General features: G+C 39.2%; 1 protein-coding gene across 1 annotated transcript in view; it reads left to right on the top strand.

The window, feature by feature from the left end:
- SPIDR (scaffold protein involved in DNA repair) overlaps positions 1-20,145 on the top strand; it is a 194,455-nt gene that overhangs the window by 147,802 nt on the left and 26,508 nt on the right. The window contains exon 11 of the mRNA XM_068189236.1: positions 19,414-19,572. Within this exon, the coding sequence (XP_068045337.1) occupies positions 19,414-19,572 (159 nt within the window). The remainder of the gene's footprint in view (positions 1-19,413; positions 19,573-20,145) is intronic.

Genomic DNA, 20,145 nt, shown 5'->3' with positions numbered 1-20,145 from the left:
TCTCTCAATAGAAAAAGCCCCAAGTGCCTGTCAGAAATGAGCATACATACCTCATTTGCTTTGCTGAATTTTGATAGCTAAAGACTGCCTTTAGCATTCTGTGCAGGAGTTGTTTTTATTTTTATTTTGCCTGCTACCTTTGTGAAAGGAAATATTTAATATTTTTTTCCCATAAATGTTTACCCGTAGTTCTCCCAAATTAAGAATGTCTCACTCTACAGGAATGTGAACTAGAAACCAAATAAAGCTTGTAGGCTTCACAACACGGTCATTCGTGCCAATGTTCTGGCCTGTGCTTAATGATGACCCAGAGTCTGACAGTTTATATCCATTTAGTTCTTTAAAAACAGCAAACTTTTTTTTTTTTCTTCCCTCCCTTTATATCAGCAAGAAAATTTACTGGGTTTGTCACTATCTCCTTAAAAAGGTACTATTTTGGTCATTATGAAAAGAAAAATTAATTTTAATTCCTGCAAGTACAAAGTGATAAAGCAAAGGAAACAATGTTTGTGACAGTCTAATTTATCAGCTGATCTGCCTCAGTCCAAGGAAAGGAAATACTAAAGTGAATGTGTTCATTTGAACATAATAATTTCTCACTCCAATGTATTTCAAGAGTTGCAGATGTCACTGAAGGATCTTGAAACAATTATTTAAATAAAACTGATTTACAGGTAGAATAGAAAATCACTACAGTGGACCATTAAATGGCATCCACATTTGAAGCTTTAGGTAAGTTGAATAAATTCAGTAAACTCTACAGAAGATACATGAGAAGAAATATGAGTCAGAAGTGTAGTTGGCACTTGGACACAGATTGAAATTTGAGTTTGAAAGCCTGAACTTCACTTTTGAAGTCTGTTTTACGTATTCGCTGTTAGTGAACTGATTCTGCTGGGGAAATTAGATTATGTGTTTGTGTGTTTTTGTAGCATACAGTCGTAAATGCACATTGGCAAACTAAAAAGACTAAATGGACTTTGAAACATGCAAAAAAGTAAACTTTTTATTAGGGTTTCAAACATGTTTTCCATTAGACTGGCTTTTCAGTGATTTTGAAGTGTTTCTGCTGGTTCTGCTAGGTTAAGCTTGCATTTTTAAATTTGCCTTTCTCTTCTGCAGTTATAAAATTAAAATGCAATATTGTTTCTAATGTTACATTGTGTGCTATCATTTGTGTAAATATTTTGTGTAAAAATTATTTTTATAAGTGTTATTCTTGCAAGAATAACACTCCCCCCAATCTGTGGGGATTCAGACCAATATTTCCATCAAAACCAAGCCAAAAGACAAATGCTTCAGGCAGGAGGATCGTGATGGACCTTCAACCAGTGGCTGAAAGCCCATTTGTTTTTATGCTTCATCTTGGGCGTGACAAAGCTGTGATCTCTCGTTGGGAAATCCACGCTAAATTATTCTCTCTCTCTCTAATCTGCTTTGAAATTAATCTGACTCCATGTCAATCTCCCCAGATTTCCTCACCCCAGTGAGCTGTCTTTTTGCCACTACATGCCAGGGTGCCCATTCAGATGAGCTGGGACAGCTGTTTGCGATGCTAAGTCAGCAAATTGATGCCAAAGAAACACAGAATCATAAAACTGTTTGGATTGAAGGGACTTTTAAAAGCCATCTAATCCAACCACCCTGCCTTGACCAAGGACATATTCAACTAGATAAGGTGTTTCAGAACCCCATCCAATCTGACCTGGAATTTTTCCAGGGATGTGGCATCTACCACTTGTATGGAAAACCTGTTGCAGTATATCATCACCCTCTTTGTAAAAAAAAAATTTTTTCCATGTATGTGATCTGAATCTACCCTCTTTTAATTTAAAACCATTACCCCTTTTCCTACCACAACAAAACCAATTGAAAAATTTGTCCCCATGTTTCTTACAAGCGCCCTTTAGATGTTAAAAGGCAATAAGGTCTTCCCAGAGTCTTCTCTTCCCCAGGTTGATCAATCCCAATTGTCTCAGCAGCCTGTGTTCATAGGAGAGGTGCTCCAGCCCTCTGGTCATTTTTGTAGCCTTCCTATGGAGCTGCTCCAACAGGTCTCATGTCCTTCCTGTGCTGGAAACTTCAGAGCTGGATGTAGTACTGCAGGTAAATAACTTCATTTTTACGTCTGAAATTTGTTTGTTAGGGCAAATCAATTCCCTGATCTGGTTTATTGTGTTGTCTCAACTTGGTTTTGCCATCACAGTTATGAGAGAGGGGAGAGGACAGCTTAAAACTGTGGAATACATGGTGTAGGGCAGAAAATCCTTCATCTAGTTTCTCTACTTTCTGGCATGAAACTGGTTTTTAGTTTGTGGATGCTAAATCTGTGGAATTTTGAGTTTGTGGATGCAAACCTCATTGTTGATACCACCTGGAAAATATTGATTTCAAGTCTGAAAGTTCAGTATGTATACGTATTTGGGTTTTTTTCCTCCATGGATGTGTATATGCATCTACATTTGCATGAGGAAAAATGTTTAGTTTAAAATTTTGCTGTTCTTGTGCATCATGAAAAATAGAATTTTATGATTTTACAGAAAAATCCTTCGGTGGACATAATTTCAAGTTGCAGAAGACAAAAATGATTTTGAAATCTACAGAGCACTCAAATGCATGCTATGAGAAGTTGGATATTTTCATAGCTGAATCTGGTCATTAAAAAGTTTAGTTTGTGGGGAAGTGTAGGTGGAGATGTTAATATTTCTTTCATTACTCAACTAGAAATTTGAAAACAATGTGAAAAGTTTCCTGTGTCCTGAGATTGCCTATGTTAAATTACAGTCTTTTAATACAACAATCTTACTCACAAAGCAAGTAGAACATGGAAGTTCATTTTGTCTGTTTGTAAGCAGACCAAGTATTCTGACCCTGAGGATTTCAAAGTCTGATTTCTGTTTTCTTTGAGCAGTTTTACTTAGATTAATACAGCCTTAAGTCATCAGAGATAGTAGATGTTGTTCTTCCTTTTCACATGGCATTTTTCTGTGTCTTACCCCATACTACACACTGACCTCATCACAGATCATTGTAATTTGATTGGATTAAACAGAGGTGTTGGGAAGGACTTGGAAAGACAAAGGAAGAGCATTCCTTGGCTTCTCCTTTTGTCAGGGTTGTATTTCAGGAAAACTTCTAACTAAAACCTGTTGAGGTCCAAAGTTTGTGTGAAAGTTTCTTACTGTACATGAAAATGCTACTGCAGTGTGAAAAATACTATTCTTGCTTTCTGGGAGCATCACTTTGTGTGCAGCTGTGATAAGATTCCAAGCTGGTTTTGTGTGTTGTGTGAATACCTGGTATTTTATATCTGCCTAGTGTAGGCTTCAGATAACTTATTTTGAAAATACTGATGATTTGTTTTTCAGTTTAATGCCGCTGAAATCAACCTGCAGATAAGAAAACTAGGAAGCATTTAATATCCAAAAGATGCATTCCCCCGTTATTCCATTTCACCGTGTTCTGAAATGGTGCAACCCATTCTGCAACTGCAAATACCCAAAGTTTGAACCGCTTCTTACCTTCTAAGCAGTTAATAAACTGAGTCAGTAGAAGAGGATCATTGTGGTAATTATCATAATATAGCAGTTATAACAGTAGTTTCCATTTGTGTGTTTCTAAACCCGAACAAATAACACCTTGTGGGTGCTGTTGAAGTAGACAAATTGTCCCTGTTGTTCTCCAGGTAGGCAAAAATACAGGTGATGAGAATGGTGCTTTTCCCAAGAGTGTGTCCTTCCAGGCCATCACCAGCACCCTCTATCTAGTTGTTGCAGTAGTTGTTTGGAAATGATGAGTTGTTCCTATGACCTCATTTTGGAATAATTCCAGTGTTTCCCTCTGGCACCTGATGGCTGCTTGCTTTCTTACTATGGTTTATAAGTGATGACACTAGAGAAGTTAGCCAGAGCTCCCAAGACAAATCTGCATCCATGCCTTGAAATTTCTGTTCCTTCGTTGTTGACTTATGCATGTGGAACAGAAAGAACTTTTATTCACTTCCTTTTCCTACCCTGCTCACCATAATCTTTTGTAAACTGGTCTTTTTTAGCTAAAATCAATATTGCCTACTAAGGAAATGTAACTGACTTCTACAAAATATTCTTGCCACTTTGTCAGTTGAATGTTGTTCACGTAGCTGTATTTACAAAGTTGATTGGTCCCAGCTCTTACCACTTAATAATAATTTAATAATAATTCAAAATTATAATATAAAATATACAAAGAATACACTCTTTATGTAAGGGTATTAGTACATTAACACACCAGCTGCAGGATTAAAGCAAGTGTTCATGTGTGGAATGAAAAAATGAGGAATACTGGGAATCTTGCACTGATACCTTATATTGAAATTTGGGTTCAGTAGGTAGGTATAAAAAGGTCAGTATATGCAGTAGTGAAAAGTACATGTAGTATAGTAGATTGGGAAGAAGGGGGAAATGAATGGGGAAAGATAGAGTTATGAATTCAAATTAAACCACTGTAGGATGAAATTAAATGTGCTTTTGGTGTTTCATCCCAAATCAGATGATTCCACATTTTTTTGTTCTATGAGTACATGAATTTTTGTGTGTGCTGTAGATAAATAACTTTTTGGTCAAGAAAGGAATGTTTGTGGTGAATTAAACTTCCATACAAATTGAAAACAATTCAAAATCTAGTTCTGTGTGTGAAACATTTTATATTTTGTGGGACTGCCATTAAAAATACCTTTTTACCAGCTTAAAAAGATCAGTGAAATATGGTTCGTGCCTGTTTCAATTCTGAAATTAAAATCAGCGATGATGATGCATCCCAGTCGGGTTAGGTACAGGTTGTAGTTATCTCTTCTCCAAGAAAATTCTCATGAGTGTTTCTCCCCCTTTTCACTGGAAGTTAACCACTTTTGGAAACCATAGGCGCAGTTACACTGTAAAATCCAGATCAGATCCTGCAGCTGCTGTTGGGAGTCAGCACTGCCTCAAGCCTAGCAGAATCCACGTAAGAAAAGGTAATGGAGGAGGTTGGAATAAGCCCGTTTTCATAGTGAGGATCACAATGCTCACTGGGCTTCTCCACTGACTTCCTTCAAATGCCCAGTGGTGTCCAGGCAGGCTGCTGGTCCCATACCCAGCCCAGTACCGTTGTTTCAGGTGCATATGAAGGCAGAATGCAGTTTTCATGTTACCTTCTTCAGGATCAGGGCCTGAGTCCCACCCTGGTAGCCTCCCAGGAGGACAGCTATAGCCATGTTCAGTCTCCAGGAATGGCATCAGCAGTCTCAACCGTATGGTTTTTCCATAAAGGATCCAACATTTTGGGTTTTCTTTCTAAGGTTAAAGATTACCTTTTTTCCCCACTAGGTTTCTACTTTTCCTAAGCTTTAACAGGCTTTTTTTAGATAGTCAGGAAGAGATGTAAACTCAGAAATTTGCTTTTATTTTGTGTAAGCTCCAAAATTTAAAATTAACATGCAGGAGAGGTTTCCAGCTTTGTTACAGCTTTCCCTAGAGCTTTTCTTCTGCTTAAGAGAAAAGTTATATGTTGTCAGGGTTTAAACCCAGATGGCAACTAAGCCCCACACAGCCACAGACTCCATCCCTCAACAGTGGGATGGTGGAAAGAATCAGAAGAGTAAAAGTGAGAAAACTCATGGTTTGAGATGAAAACACTTTAACAGATAAAGGAAAAGCTGCTCATGCAAGCAAAGGAAAACTGGTAATGCATTCACCCTGTCCCATTGGCGGGCAGTTGTTCAGCCATCACCAGGAAAACTGGGCTTCATCATGGGTAATGGTGACTTGGGAAGACAAATGCCATCATTATGAGTGTTCTCCCCTCTTTCTCCTTCTTAGCATGATGCTGTATAATCTAGGATATTCCTTTGGTCAGTTGGGGTCATCTATCCCCTCCCAGCTCCTTATGTACCCCCAGCCTCCTCAGTGGTGGGGTGGGGTGAGGAGCAGAAAAGGCATTGACTGTGCAAGCTCTGCTCATCAATAACTAAAACATCCCTGTGTTATCAACACTTTTCCAGCACAAATCCAAACCACAGAACCACACCATCTACTCTGAATAAAATTAATTTTACCCGAGCCAAACGCAGCACATATGCTCAAATGTATTTCTACAGCCATTGTTAGAGAAGGAGGGGAAATGAATTTTTATGTTGCATTTCTGACTCTCACTGTTCAGCTTTGCTTCTACTCACAGGCATACTGGATAATTATTCTTTGGTGTGCTGAATAAATATGTTTTGTCAAAACAAAGCCTTGAAAGTTGATGAACAGTTACTACATTAGAGGTTTGAAAAATATTTCTAGGAAAAATGGTTGTGAATTTTTCAAAGAAATAATTTTCTGTCAGATCAACTTGTAAAATAATGGAAACTTCTTATGAAAAGCTTGTACAAGCAAATGAAAAGTTGTGAAATTGCTGAAATGGTATGTTTTGAAACAATGCCATTTTCCTACTCTGAAACCACTTGTTTAGAAATTCCACTTTGGTTAGGTTTTTTTAAAGTTGGTAAAGCAAAATGCTTAAATTGATCCAAGTGGGATTCACTTACAATGTTTTCATTTCTTGTGTTCTTGTCTTGTTGATATTTTCACACTTCTTGCAGCAGTGGAGTTTAGGAAATGTTTTGAAAATGGGTAATCAGAAAGCACATTTTTTTTAAATGTAGGCATTTTGTCTCATATTTTCGAGAATATTGTTTGGAGGCTTTGTCAATTTTGTTTTCGCGTATTTCAGTATTTAAATGTAGGGTCTTTTTATGCTTCACCTTAGGAGTACATGAGTTCCATAGTGTCACAGTTTTGGATTACACATTACCTGGCAGTGGAGAGAGAGAACACCATGGACAGCGTGTCCCATGACAACAGGCAATGCATGAAAATACGGCCTATATTTATTTAAATGTTGTCATTTTCATATGCTGGTGGCTCTCTGTGTCCTATAATCACATGTCCAGGTGGAAGGAACCCCCTGAAAGCAACCTCCAGACCTCCCTCTGATAGTTCCCGAATGCTTTGCTGTGGGGTGAGGGTGGAGCCAGGCTGGAGGAGCAGCCTCACGGGCTGATTTGACACCCTTGTGCACAAAGACATCCTACTCAAGTGAAGAGCCTGGAAGGGATAAATGCAACTGCTCAGTTGCTGACGGTACTCAGAAAATACAAATAGCAACCCCTATTGCCTGTGGTTTAGAAGGGTAAGCAGCAGCAGCGACTGATGATTCAAGGGCGACGCCAAAGCTTTGATCTGCTTTTGTGACACCGATGCTCCAGTGAAGACCAGGGCGTGTACCCTGATCTCAGGTGCTCTGCCGGCACAGAGAAGTCCCTGTCCTCATGTTTCTTGAAGTCCCTGTCCTCATGTTTCTTCCGTGCAGTACCCTGAAGACTTGATTAGAGAAGGAATGTGTGACAGGAAGAAGAGGACAAGACAGCAAATGTGACAATACAGAACAGCATCAACAGGAAACCGCATGTTTTAAAGACAAAAGTCATCTTGTTATCTTGGCTGTGATGTTGTATCTCCTGCTGGCCTGCAATGGGTGACAGCTCAGGAAAATCCAAATGTTTAGCAGTGTCTGCCCCTTCAAGTCTGTGCTGAATCACATCAGAGGCTGTAACACCACCAGCATGGTGGTAGGTGAACAGTGTTATTGTTAATAGTCTTTTGCATAAGACACAAACCTAGAATCTTAACCACAGAATATTAAATCACCTCTTTTGGCATGAATAGATAGGTTTACTAAGGGCCCTAATCCAGTTTTAAGTTATGTTATTATCTTTTGTTTCTCTAAACACTTCCTGTAGTTTTGATTAGATTCGATCCTGTTCTCTTCTTTTCCTTGGAATATAAATGATGAGAACAAACTATGCTGTACTGATATTTGAACAGGTTCTTATTTTCAGAACTGGTTTTTTTTTTTGCACTGGGAAGTGAAAAGAAGGAATCAAATATACCATGCACATAGTTTCTCAGTATTTGATCAGGGTTATTATATCAAATCCAGTGTAATTACTGATTATGCCATTACACTTAAATAGTATTCCACATGCATGAGATATAAAATATAGACTATCATCTGTTCAAGGTGATTGAGATTAAGATGCTCTGGCAGAGACTTTATTTTAGGACACTTCTCACTAGCCCACATAATATTTGAAATCTTACACATCTGAAGATAACCAAAATGCTGAAAGAAGTGAGAGGTTCTCTGTGCCTGTTTTAAAATTACCCAATTAAATGCCACCAAAAAACAATCAAACAAACAAACAAATAATTTTTAAAAAATAGACAAACAAAAAGGAGGGAATGTGACAAATTTAAGATTTTTTAAAAATTTATTTTGTGCTACATTCCAAGTTCTGATCCTGCTAAAAATGGTTCCTTGAAATGACAATAAAATTTATGTGTGGTGCTTATAAAATTGCTTCAGTGTTTGATCCTTGACTGGTGTTCAGCTTAGATGGTTTAAAAAGTGGGCATGGAATTTGTATGAATGATTGAATGAAATCAAGATGAAGGAATGTAACTGCTGCCACCCAGATATTTGCCTGCTATACAGTGTGAAATAAATTTCATTGAAAAAAATTTAAAAGGTGTTAATTTGAGTGAGCTTTAGATAATGGCCCAAAGCCACTGCTTATGTAAAAATAATTTATAAAGCTTTGCTTGACCTGTGACTGAAAATGGGATTTCTCATTTTTCAAAGTTCAAATAAAAGCTTAAAATGGCAAATAAACTTTATTTTTAATTTTAAAATTGGAAGAGCTGCTGCCATCTGTACCTCTCTTTCTGCAGGGCTCGTTGTGTCCATAATTTATTATGCAAGAAATCCCAGTGTATCTGGGGAAAGTGCTCCTTCAGTAATACCTGTAGGTCATCCATGGGATAATACTGGTGTTACCACAGACTGGAAATCCCCCCTCGAATCCCTAACTAAAAGAGATATGGGGAACAGCAAGGTGTAGGAAAGGAAATGGAAAAGAGGTGATACCAGAGAACATTTCCTCCTCATCTTTGTCTCCTTCACCTTCCACATTTTCTTCCTACTGTTATGTCATCTCCTAACGATCCGCAGTTGATTCACCTCTCGTCCACATTCCTTTCGGATGATCCATTCCCTCCTGAAGGAACATGTGATGGTGGTCAACCACCACAGGTCAAACACAAGGGTCTTTTTTGCACATGGATTACAACTGCACCCTAAATGATTTAGGTTTATTGCTTTCTTCTCCTATGCTCAAGAGTTTCCCAAAAAGTAGAGAAAGTAGGACCACCACATTCTTCTCTGGCTTCCCAAGAGAGAGGTTCTACCAAAGTCTGTTGCCTGTTCCCTGCAGTCCTGCAGCCAGTACCCACCCTGCTCAGAGCTGCAGCACCTTGGTGCAAGTTGGATCCTTCATAGATAGGGCTGTGGACTGTCCATCAATTTGGAGACAAATTTGGCAGGCCAAAGCCACGATCATGAGGGGACAACCATGCTTTACTTGTGTAGGTGCAGCACTGGGAGGGTGGGGGTTAAATGACAGGGTGCACCTGGAGCAAGATGAAGTGTTCAGCAGCAGTCCTGTCCTACCAATACTGGCTCTTCCAGTCTCCCCTGGAGGCCATGGTGGGCTAAGTGGTGGATTGAGGGAATAGTCCTGAGGCTGCTCCTCTGGGCTTCTGGCCCCAGTCACTGATAGCTGCTTCCCCAGCTTGCCTCCCTTCTGCAATGGCAAATAGCTCTGCTTTTTCCTGCTCTGTCACATTACAGCTCACCAGAGTAAATGCAGCAACTGCTGCAAAAGATTTAAAACTAAACGCAAACTAAATTAAGAACTCAAGGGGAAAAAAAAAAAACAAACAGGAAAAAGATAAAAATTTTTCATGTAAAATATTTCTTTTAAAAATCTGAAAATCAGACTTTCACTCACATGAATTTACATTTTTGCACTTCATGACATCATTTGCACAGAAAACACAGGCTCTCAGAGCTTGTAAAATGAGTAAAAATAAAACGGAGAAATATTTTTCTTCTCCTCTTACATGTAGTTTTTCAATTTTTTTAAAATTATAAATAGCTAAATCAAAGTTTACTGACCAGGGATGTTAAGCACACTTACATTGTTGACTTTCAGAACTATTTAAACTCCTGAGTGCTAAAAATTAAAATTCCCTCTGGGAAAGCTTGTAGCTTTCAGTGGACTGGGTTGAGGTCCCCAATAAGAAGTAGTTAATAGGTAGACTGTGGTGACTCCAGCAAAACAACATAATCAATTCCAGCTGCTTTTCTGATTAATCACCCTTCTTATTGGAAGTCAGGGACACCATGAATTTGCACAGTAAGCATAAATTTTGAAAAGAAGGATAACAGTTTGTTACCTTAGTTGCAGTCAATTAGTCCGATTCCTTTTTTTTCACCTCTCAGAGAAAACCTGGGACCAGCCACCCCCCTGCTCAGTAGCTGATCTCTACTCCCCAGGCACAGTGTGCTCCAGTGGCAAGGACAACAAATACCCTGATTTTTTTTAATTTTTTTTGTTTGTTTGTTTACCAGTTTTGCTTGTTCTTTTCAGAAATGGAATAGTTAAAAGGGATGAATAGTACATTCTGTTTGGGGACTTCAGTTTTCCAAAATAAAATATGTAAGTGAGGGAAAGGTTTCATTCAGTTTTGGCATCAATTTGTTAAGCCAGTTTAAGCCAAGAAAGATTGTTATTCCACAGTGTTTGCTGATAGTAGAAAGTTTACATATCAAACTGGTCTTTTTTTCTAGGGGAAAGAAAAAATCTGTATGAATTTAAGGGACTGATCTCTTATTTGCTTTGCAGAAGAGATTGTTCTGTTAACAACCCCTCAAGAAAGAAAAAAAAAAAAAGATAAACAGGATTAACTGTTTACTTTAAGTGAGCCGAAGTCGGGTTGTTTTTCCGAAGAAGAACACAATGTACTGTTGTATCTGGTTTCCAGAGTGGTGTTTATCATAATTCCTCCTGCAGTGGTTGGTAGAGTGCTGGGAAGGCTCTCCGCCCACTCGCAGCTCGCTGCCTTTCCCTCTCCCATTGAGGCCTCCGGCCAGGACTGCGAGATGGAGAGGGCTGTCCTGTGTGATCTTTACTGCCTGACATGAGCTGACATTGACCGAGAATAAAATAACAGGGGCTGTTTCCTAGAACTCTCGGTGGACTGCTGAGAACTGCTACCATAACTCCTGTAAACACACGGCGCACACACAAACATGCTCCCTCTCCCTCATTTAGAAACACACCTAGGACAGGCAGCCACTAACACGGGGTAGAGGAAAACAGCATGAGCGAAAAACACAAGCGGCAGGCCCTGCTAGAAGGCAGAAAATTGCCTTCCTGCTGGGTAGGCAGCCCTGGCAAGACTGCACTTCTGCTATTCTTCTTGGCTCTTTGCTCTGCCCTTGATTTTTGATGAATGTTATGCTTTTCTGCTAGTCCGGTGGGATGATGTGGCACTGACACAGCAGAGTGTCTTATTTAATACAGCCACAGCTGCGTAAGAAATCCTGCAGCGTTGCTATATTTCATTTACCTTTCACATGCCGTAGGAAATGCATGAGCAGTGTTATACTACCAAGAATGTGATTTAGGATTATCTGTGCCTGCTGAAAAGGGCAAGGAGTTTTTTAATACTCACTGCATGTTGATTTTTTGTTTTTGAAATAAAATCTTCCAGGATCCCATTCATGGTTCTCTGTGGTTCAAAAGTAAATCTGGTGAATCCACAAACAATACAGTCTTGAAAGATAAGGGTCCCCAGCACTACTGCTACTGTGTTCTTGCTTCATTCCAGATGCTGTAAAGCCCTCACTGTGGGCTCTGCAGGGCAAGTTGAGAGTTCTGTGAGTCTCGTAGTGTGAAAGAAATGAGTTGATACTGCAAGGAAGCCCTTCCTCTCTAGATATACACATACATATATATAGCCTCCTCCCCTAACTCAAATGGCATCTAGCACACATAATAGGCTTTGTGGACCAGCCCTCCCAGATACAATCATGTTATTCAGCTATTGCTCTCAGATCACCCTTTGAAGACAGGACTTTTATTCTGATTTTTACCTATAAGGAACTGAGGCGTGGAGGAAACATAGTGCAGCAAAGATGATGTGAATCACTGCCAGAACCAGCAATTGAATGCTGATTTCCTTGGAAAGGAGAGTGCCGAGCACCTTGCAAGAAAAGATCTTTTTGGCAGCACCCCACCAACTGTTGGAATTCTTGGATGCCAAAACAATAATTACAAAGTCTTGAGATTAAAAAAATAAACAAAGAACCCCTCCTCAGATTCACAGATAAGTCCTTGAAATGACTGGGTGGTAATTACTTGTTATATTTGGAACATAATCTTTCTATTGGACATCATCCATAAGAAAGACTTGCAGTTTTCAACTGAGCCTGTGAGTTTCTTAAATATACATTTTTACTCTTGATTAATAAATTACAACATGCAGGAAAATAATATTCTCTCTGAATTGTATACTGAAATAACCAAGGGGTTGTGATGGGATTCCATGCTGAAGTAATGGTACTCTGAAGAACCTGAGGAGGGTGTGCATCATTATTTTTCTTACCAACTACAATTAACAGCACAGTGGGTGAAACATGCTGGGGTGATCTGATGTGCTAGCTTTTTTGTTACCACTCAAAATTGGTTTTATTTGCATAACAAGCTGTATGGAATGGATCTTAGCAGAAGGACCATAAATTATGTCCCATGGGGGTTGAGATCCCATGGGGGATCTGGAGGCAGGAAGGCCTTACTGCTCCATTCTGGCCTAGCCTTTATACAAACTTTTGGCAATACTTAAGAAGTTATTTTTCCTTAACTCTCTGGGTCTTCCAAACCTGGTATCACTATAAAAATTGACTTACATGGCATCATTACTTTGGATCTAAACTGTGGATGTAGAACAACTTCAGTATTCATTTTTGAATCTGATATAAGCAAAGCTATCCATGATACTGAAAATATTTTTCAAATGCAACTCTGTAACTGTTTGAAATTACAGCTTAGGCTCTATATCGTGTTTGAGTGAATGTCAGGAATGTCTTTTTATGGTTTTAAATGTTTTGTTTACTTTTGAGACAAATTCCATGTACAAATAAAACACACACATCAGCAGTTTCATTCAAAAGTGCACTTAGAGACAGTGTCAGATGGAGAGTTTAAAAAGTTCATATGGTGTCACGTGAAAACTTCGAATAGAAATGGTTTTTGCAGAAAAAAAATGTCACATGTGAAGCTGTGGTTGTCATGGCAAGTGCAAAAAGCTGGCTTTCATGCTACACCAGTTGCTGACAAGTTGCATGTAGCTCCCACCAGACAGGTGGTGTTCCAAGTTTTGAGTGGGAACATTTGCAGTGCTGTGCAGCCCTGTTCTCTATGAGCACATTGTGCATTAAAAAGGTAGCTCTGCTGACATGCTTGGCTCACACAGGTCTCTTCCTACGCACAAAAGCTGTTTCCCACAGAAGTGCTGCTTCTTCAGGCCACAGGCAGAAAATAGTAGGTGGAAGGATTAACATGAATGAAGAAATGGAAAAAGCAATCAGCAGGCAGGGAATCAGGAAAGACCTTGTGGAAGTGGTATTTGATTTTCCAGTTTGTGTTGAACTATGTGATGATTCAAGGAAGTGAATAAAAATAAGCAACAGTTATCTTATAACTTACATTCTCACTCCATTTTTAACATATGTATAAAAATTGTAATGAAAAGCAAGAAAAATCCAAAGTGGGGGACTTGGTGTAGTTAATGTAGTGAGTATTTGCAAGTGTGTTATAGAAATCCTCTGTTAGGAGGTGTCTGCGAAAATAAGTTTCTTTTCCTGAGACCAGAGAGGCCTCTGCAACATATTTTCTATTTGAGATGCTGAGATAAGACGAGGTCATTTCCCTGGTGATACTCCAATCACATGTGCAGTTTCCACCAATACTTCTGCCAGGTCCAGCACTCCAGAGCTGCCTTTTTCTTTCTTTCCTTCTGGCCCCTTCCATGGTTGCCAAATAAAAATATACATGTTCACAAACTGTACATTTCAGTAGTTTTAAACCTCCAGTGTTCAAAGCAAAGTATTGCTATTTTGTTCATGTCAGTGCTTCAAACCATAGCATCAGGCTGGGTGCTAGAAATGCCTGTACTTGGACCAGGATTCTTCTTCCAGCTTGACATTCCCCTTATGAACTGGAAATTTTGGTGTTTGTGTTTTCCTCTGTACCTTTGTGCCTCTGCAACTTATACAGAGAAGGAGATGGTTACCTTCATCATTAATTTGTATTTGTAGCATTCAATCCGTAGTTGTGTTCTGTAGAGTTTCACTCACTTTTTATTGACAGCAAACGGTATGGATTTTAAGCAGAAAATTCTAAATCTTTTGTCTCTCCAAAGAAGGCTGCAGTGGGTACATTTTTTTCAAAAGGGAGCATGAAGGGAGTTACTATATGCTTTTAGTAGAGAAATCTTAGTGTTAAATAGAATTATAGTATATTATATATATATAATAGTATTAAGTTAAATTAAAGTAACATTATATATATATATAAAATAGTGTTATATAGAGAAATGTTAGTGTTAAAACGGGGAAGATGGAGAGTTGTCCCTGTGCTCTGAGTTTGATTTTTCAATTGGATATGGTGAATGCAAGTAGTTCATAAGGTAGGGATAAATTAAACCCAGGTAGGGTGGTGTCCTGCAGGTTACAATTTGAATCTGAGCCATATTAGCAGGAGTAAATCAGCTCCACCTTGAGACTTGACCAGACAAGTTGCTGGATTGGAGTTGTGTAGGTAGTGTTGTGCCTCTGGTGATGAAGGGAGAGGGGGTTTTGTTTGTGTGTGTTTATGTACGTGTGCTTTATGCCTCTGCTAGGACCGCACCTCACAGAGATAAGAAGTCCTTCTGCCAAACAAAGCAGCAGCAGCTGTCTCATGGATGGTTAAGATAAAGAATGAGCAAATATCAGACCTAATACAAGTCAATTCGTTTTCAGGCATTTTCCCATTCCCCCCTTTCACTCCCTTCCAAAGAAAGAGCAGCTAAGGAGGTCTGTGCAGAGTGCTGCAAAGGTGGTGGTGTTTGCCTGGCTGTCCTGCTCCTCGTGCGGTACTGCTTAGCTTAGCTCTCATGGAGAAGAGCTGCCCTGGGCCACACAATTGTCCTCCTACCCAAGGCTAAAACAATTACTTGTTGGTTAAGATCTGCTCATGACAAATTTCTGCTGTTTGTTTTCCCGAGACTCAATAAAGGCAGTGTCTGTGTAATCAGTCCGCTCTGGCCTCCCTGTGCTGTCATCTCCTCTCCAGGCAGATCTTCCTTTTCTTACTCTTTTCCCCTAGCTGTTGAGGGGACTGGAGGTGACCAAAAATAGAGTAGGTTTTCATCGCCCTTACCTCTCCAGAAAGTCAGCTGCTTGATAAAAGGGAGCAGTATGGAGAGAGATGATTTTTCATGCATAAAACATATTAGTAAAAGAAGGGTTTACCCTTTACCCATGAAGAGTGACTAAGTGGGAGAAGGGCATGGCATTAATCCTGTAATCCTCGCCAGATTTCTACCGGGAGACATTTTGTCCTAAAGATCAACACAGTCATAGAAATAATGCAGAGCAATCAGTCTCATCTTCCTCCAGCCCCCATCCTTGCTTCTGGCTATTAGCAAATTAACAAAATCTTCCCAAGCTTTTGCATGAGACTTACTGTGTCATTACATTAAAAAAAAAAAAAAAAAAAGAAAGCTAAACTCTGCCTCACTTCTTATCATTCCTTATCTTCTCCCCCTTTGCTATTACCAATGTGTCATAATTCACCTTTTCCTTAGTCTGCATCTCCTACATTTGTTCCACTACTGGCTTTCCTGCTGCCCCTCTCTCCAGGAGTGAGTTCTCTGCTATTTTACATGAGACATTTCAGTTTCCAAACCCATCTTTTAAGTTAAGGGTCTTACACAGGGTTACATCCTGTTGTCCCAAAAATAAAGATGGCATGTATTTCCTCCCTGCACAAGCACCACTGATTAAATTGGAGATGTTGCCTGTCTTTTTTAACATTTCAGTACTATGCATGCTGAGAAGGCATTGGTAAAGGTATGTTTAACCTTATTAACTGATAAAAATCCAGATTTTATGAAGAAAGGTATTTCCTATAGATGTGCACAGAACATGAATGCTGAATTCCTGGGGGCAGATACTCATTTTGGCTTTGCAATTTGTCTTATAATTTTGATGTGAGTTTTCATCGTGGTAGTGAGGTTCAAAGCGGGGCAAAAAGTAATGGGACAAGCTGTTGGCTTTAATCACAGTTAGACTGCCTGCTAAAAACTAATTTGTGAGAACATTTGCTGTAATATGAGAGCAACTCTGCAACATGGGAAAATAATCCAAATGCACTGTTCTTGGAATAAAGTGAAATCAAGGGAAAAAAGAGTACTGGTAAGGAAGTTAAGGTCATTAATCAATAGGCTCTGAATGCAGCTGAACTGCTGTCAGTGATGCTGACAGCACGTACAAAATCCGTAAGAACAGAACCAGTTCCAAAGAACAGGAGGGTAGTTCTCCAAGTGCAGTGTTAAGTCTGTTGTGGGATACTTCTGATTTCATGATAGTCATTAAATGGGAAAATCAGTTGTCCCTCAAACACCTATAGCATTTCAAGGTTTTGCCATCATTCATTGATAATGTTTTAAAGTTGTGGTGAAGCGGGGAGAATGTGTTTGTGAACTTCTATTCATGGTGTTGATCTGGGATATTTCTCTCTTAGTCTGCAGTTGGGTGTCTGAAGGGTTATTAATGAAATTCTGACTTCCAAGTGGGTGAATACACACACTTCATTTTAAATGCATGTTGCAGAGAAACTGTGACTACCTGCTGGACACTGTTACGAGCAAGTGTAGTAAATAGAGTGTCTGTCTGCTCTTTTGTACAAACCTGAGAGAGCAAAGGCGCTTGGAATCTGCTGCTCTGCGTTCTGTTGTGATGCCAATATGTATTCCCAGTGTGTGTGAATGTATTCCCAGTGTGAATGGGAACATTACTGATAGAAGCCTCCAAAGCCTCCAGTTCTTCTCTGCATTGAGCATGGTCATAAGATGACCATTCTCCTATCATGTGATCTGAGATTCCTGTATGTGCTGCATGCACTGGACAGCTGGAGTGGGAGCTTCAAGGAAAATACATCCTTGCCTAGAAGCAGTACTCCAGGCAAGTAGGAGTTTGCTTTTACAGAGTTGATTTTCAAGAAACTCAGATTATGCTGCTGATGATGATGACTTGGCTACAGAATTTTTTGGTCAGATCAGTTTCCTGTCCTAGCTATTTATGTGCCACCACAAAGGAATGGAAATCTGTGGCCAGGGATGCGGGGAGTTGAGATTCCCATGTCTGACAGAAACCATCTCTTTGCTTGACTTAAAAGGACTTGGAAAATGCTCTTTTACTGACTGATGTCTTCAGCACCAACCAAGCTAGTTTTATTTGGGCAATTAACATGTCCCAGAGGACTTAATATGACCCTGGTGCCAGCTAGTCTGAGACTTACTTGTGTTCAGTTTTGTCTCACTAAAGATATGAGAAATTCCAGTGATCAGTTAAGAGACTGCTGAACTGATCTGATCTGAGACACTAACTCAGTTGGCCCTTCTTGCTCCAAGATACGGAGGCCTAATTTTTCACAATTAACAGTCAACATTTTGTTAACATAGGCAAAACTGTTTGATTTGTTTTTCCGGTTCCCCTCAATCTGATTTTCAGAAGTGTTCAGAGAATATGTACTCTGGTTCTCCAAACATAACAATATCACAGGGAGTTTCAGTCAAATCAGTTAAAGCTCAAGGGAATTCTTAAATGAATTAAAGTCCTAACATGGAAAGCAGCAGGCAAACATAGTTCTTTTCGTTTGTTTTGGGTTTTTTTCTGATGATGACTCGGTTTGTACAGGACCTTTGTAGCTAGAGGTATGGGGAAAATACGGGAGTCTTCGTTTCTACCCGGTCCTATCCCTCCCTGCTCCTTACAACCAGCATTTGAAAAAACATGAGGACTCTTAGCTGGTGCTTGCACAATTGCTGATGTCAGAAAGCCTTTGGGGTTCTATCTTATATCAAATGCAGCCTTCTTGAGGATCTAAGCCAAAGTTAGACACTTCATCATGAACAAGGAAAGTGTGATTAGTGCTCTTCCATGTACCTATTTTTTTATGTGAAGAAAATACATGGGTTTCTTCAGTGTAGGAACTCATTTAGTTTGAAATGTATTTTATGAAGATATAATGACTGCTGCTGAATGCTTTCAGGGTGGGTGTACGTTACAGGATGTGTTCCAAAAGCAGTTGGAGTTGGCTTGCTGGGAACAATGGTGCTGCTCTGGGGAGGGTAGTTTTGGCATGTACCTTTGAAATGAACTGAATTCTGCTGCCTGGTGCACCCTTGAGTTTTATTTGGAAACAAAGATGTGTGTGCTACCCTCAAAGGTAATTTTTGTTTGCTTTTGCAAAGTTTCCATGCTTAACTGTCTCTTTCTGAGGCAATTAAAACCAGTCTTGTAGACAGGGGCCTCCTTCCCCCAGCCCTGCATGATTCATGCTATCGTAGCTGCTCATCTCAGGTGCAGAATCTTGTGAAATGCACTTTTGACTATCTAAATGTATGACATCCACTGATTTTGCCTTATCTGTTATGACATTACTATCTTCTCAGAATGCCATCAAGTTGGTTAAGCAATACTTCCCAGCCCTACAGCCCCTACTTCCATAGATTTTAATCAAATTGTTTGTTTAGCAGGTTCTTTAATTACCTTCTTAAAATAGTTCCTCTGGGCTTCATACCCAACTCTGAATATACCAATCTCCAGTTCTATGTTGTTTTGTTTAGTTTAGTTCTTCTTTAAAGAAAAATTGATGTTTCACTCTTTTTTGCATCCTGAGGACTCTTTTTATAAAAAGAGTGTGGGAAAATGTAATACTTGATTTACCAGTCTTGGTGATTATTACTTGTGAAATATGTTGCTTTGCTTACTTCTAAGCAGAATTTTATATTTATAAACACACACACATTTATATTTCTGGTGTTGTTCTGTCTTTATTGTAGAGTTCACCTCAAGTAAGGCAAAAACTTAATTTTCTTCATTTTTAAGTACACAAGCCACATAATGCATAGCAGTTAATTAATCTAATCCCCAGTACAAGCCTTGTACTCTTTGTTTCAGTCATGCTTCTCTACTTCATGTCCTTGTTATGTCCTGAAAATGTACATGAGAAAACCTTTAATTATGTTGGGTTTGTTTATTGATACGTTACTTGATAGGAATTCTGCAGATACTGCAGAGGATAAGCCCTGTCCTGAAGTTTGTAATATCATTTTCAGAACTTTGCTCAGTGGTTTGTTATGAACGAATGCCAGTGAGTAATGGAGGAGTGTTTTGCAGGTTGTGCCTCCTTGTCCAGGATGCCTATGGCATGTTCAGTGAAGTGCAGCTGCAGTCCCTGAGTTCCACAGATGACATTGAGCAGTACTGCAGGAGATGGGAAGGAAAATCTTGCTGCTTAGCTGGAATGAAGATTTTGCAGAGAACTACAAGAGGAAGGTGAGAACAATTAATGGAAGAACATATTACTTGCTATGGCAGGCAAAGATGGTCTGCCTTTTTGTTTATTTCTGTGACCAACTTTCTTTGAAACAGATTGAACCTTACTTTGTTCAATCAAATGTCCTCATTGCCACTTTTGGGACATCCAGCTGTGCTTGAGCCAACTGTTCTCCAAAATGAGCATAAATAACATAATGCACAAATACACACTTAGCAGAGTAAGGAATTACTGTGTGCAATATTCCATAAAATACGAGTGTTTTCTTCCTGTTCAGTAGATTCAGAGACTTACAAACATTTGTTCACCTCCCTTCCATTGCAGAACCTTTTACTGCACTAAGTTTCTCTACAGTGCTGCCCAGTATGGCTTGAAGTTTCAAGCACAGACTTTCCTTTAGTGTATTAGAGCTTAATTCTGTTAAATCTATATGGTTTTAGAACCATAGCTTAAGTTTCTTAAAACAAACAAAAAAAATCTTGCAAATCTTAAAGCCATTCTAATTTTGGAATAAGTATGTCAATAGCTTTATAGAAAAATTCCCCCAGGTAAGTAACAAATTGACTTATGGT

This window comes from Anomalospiza imberbis, chromosome 1 (assembly GCF_031753505.1).
Source record: "Anomalospiza imberbis isolate Cuckoo-Finch-1a 21T00152 chromosome 1, ASM3175350v1, whole genome shotgun sequence".
Classification (NCBI taxonomy): Eukaryota; Metazoa; Chordata; class Aves; order Passeriformes; family Viduidae; genus Anomalospiza; species Anomalospiza imberbis.
The sequence above is the reverse complement of the archived record's forward strand: the minus strand, read 5'-3'. Positions and strand labels throughout refer to the sequence as shown.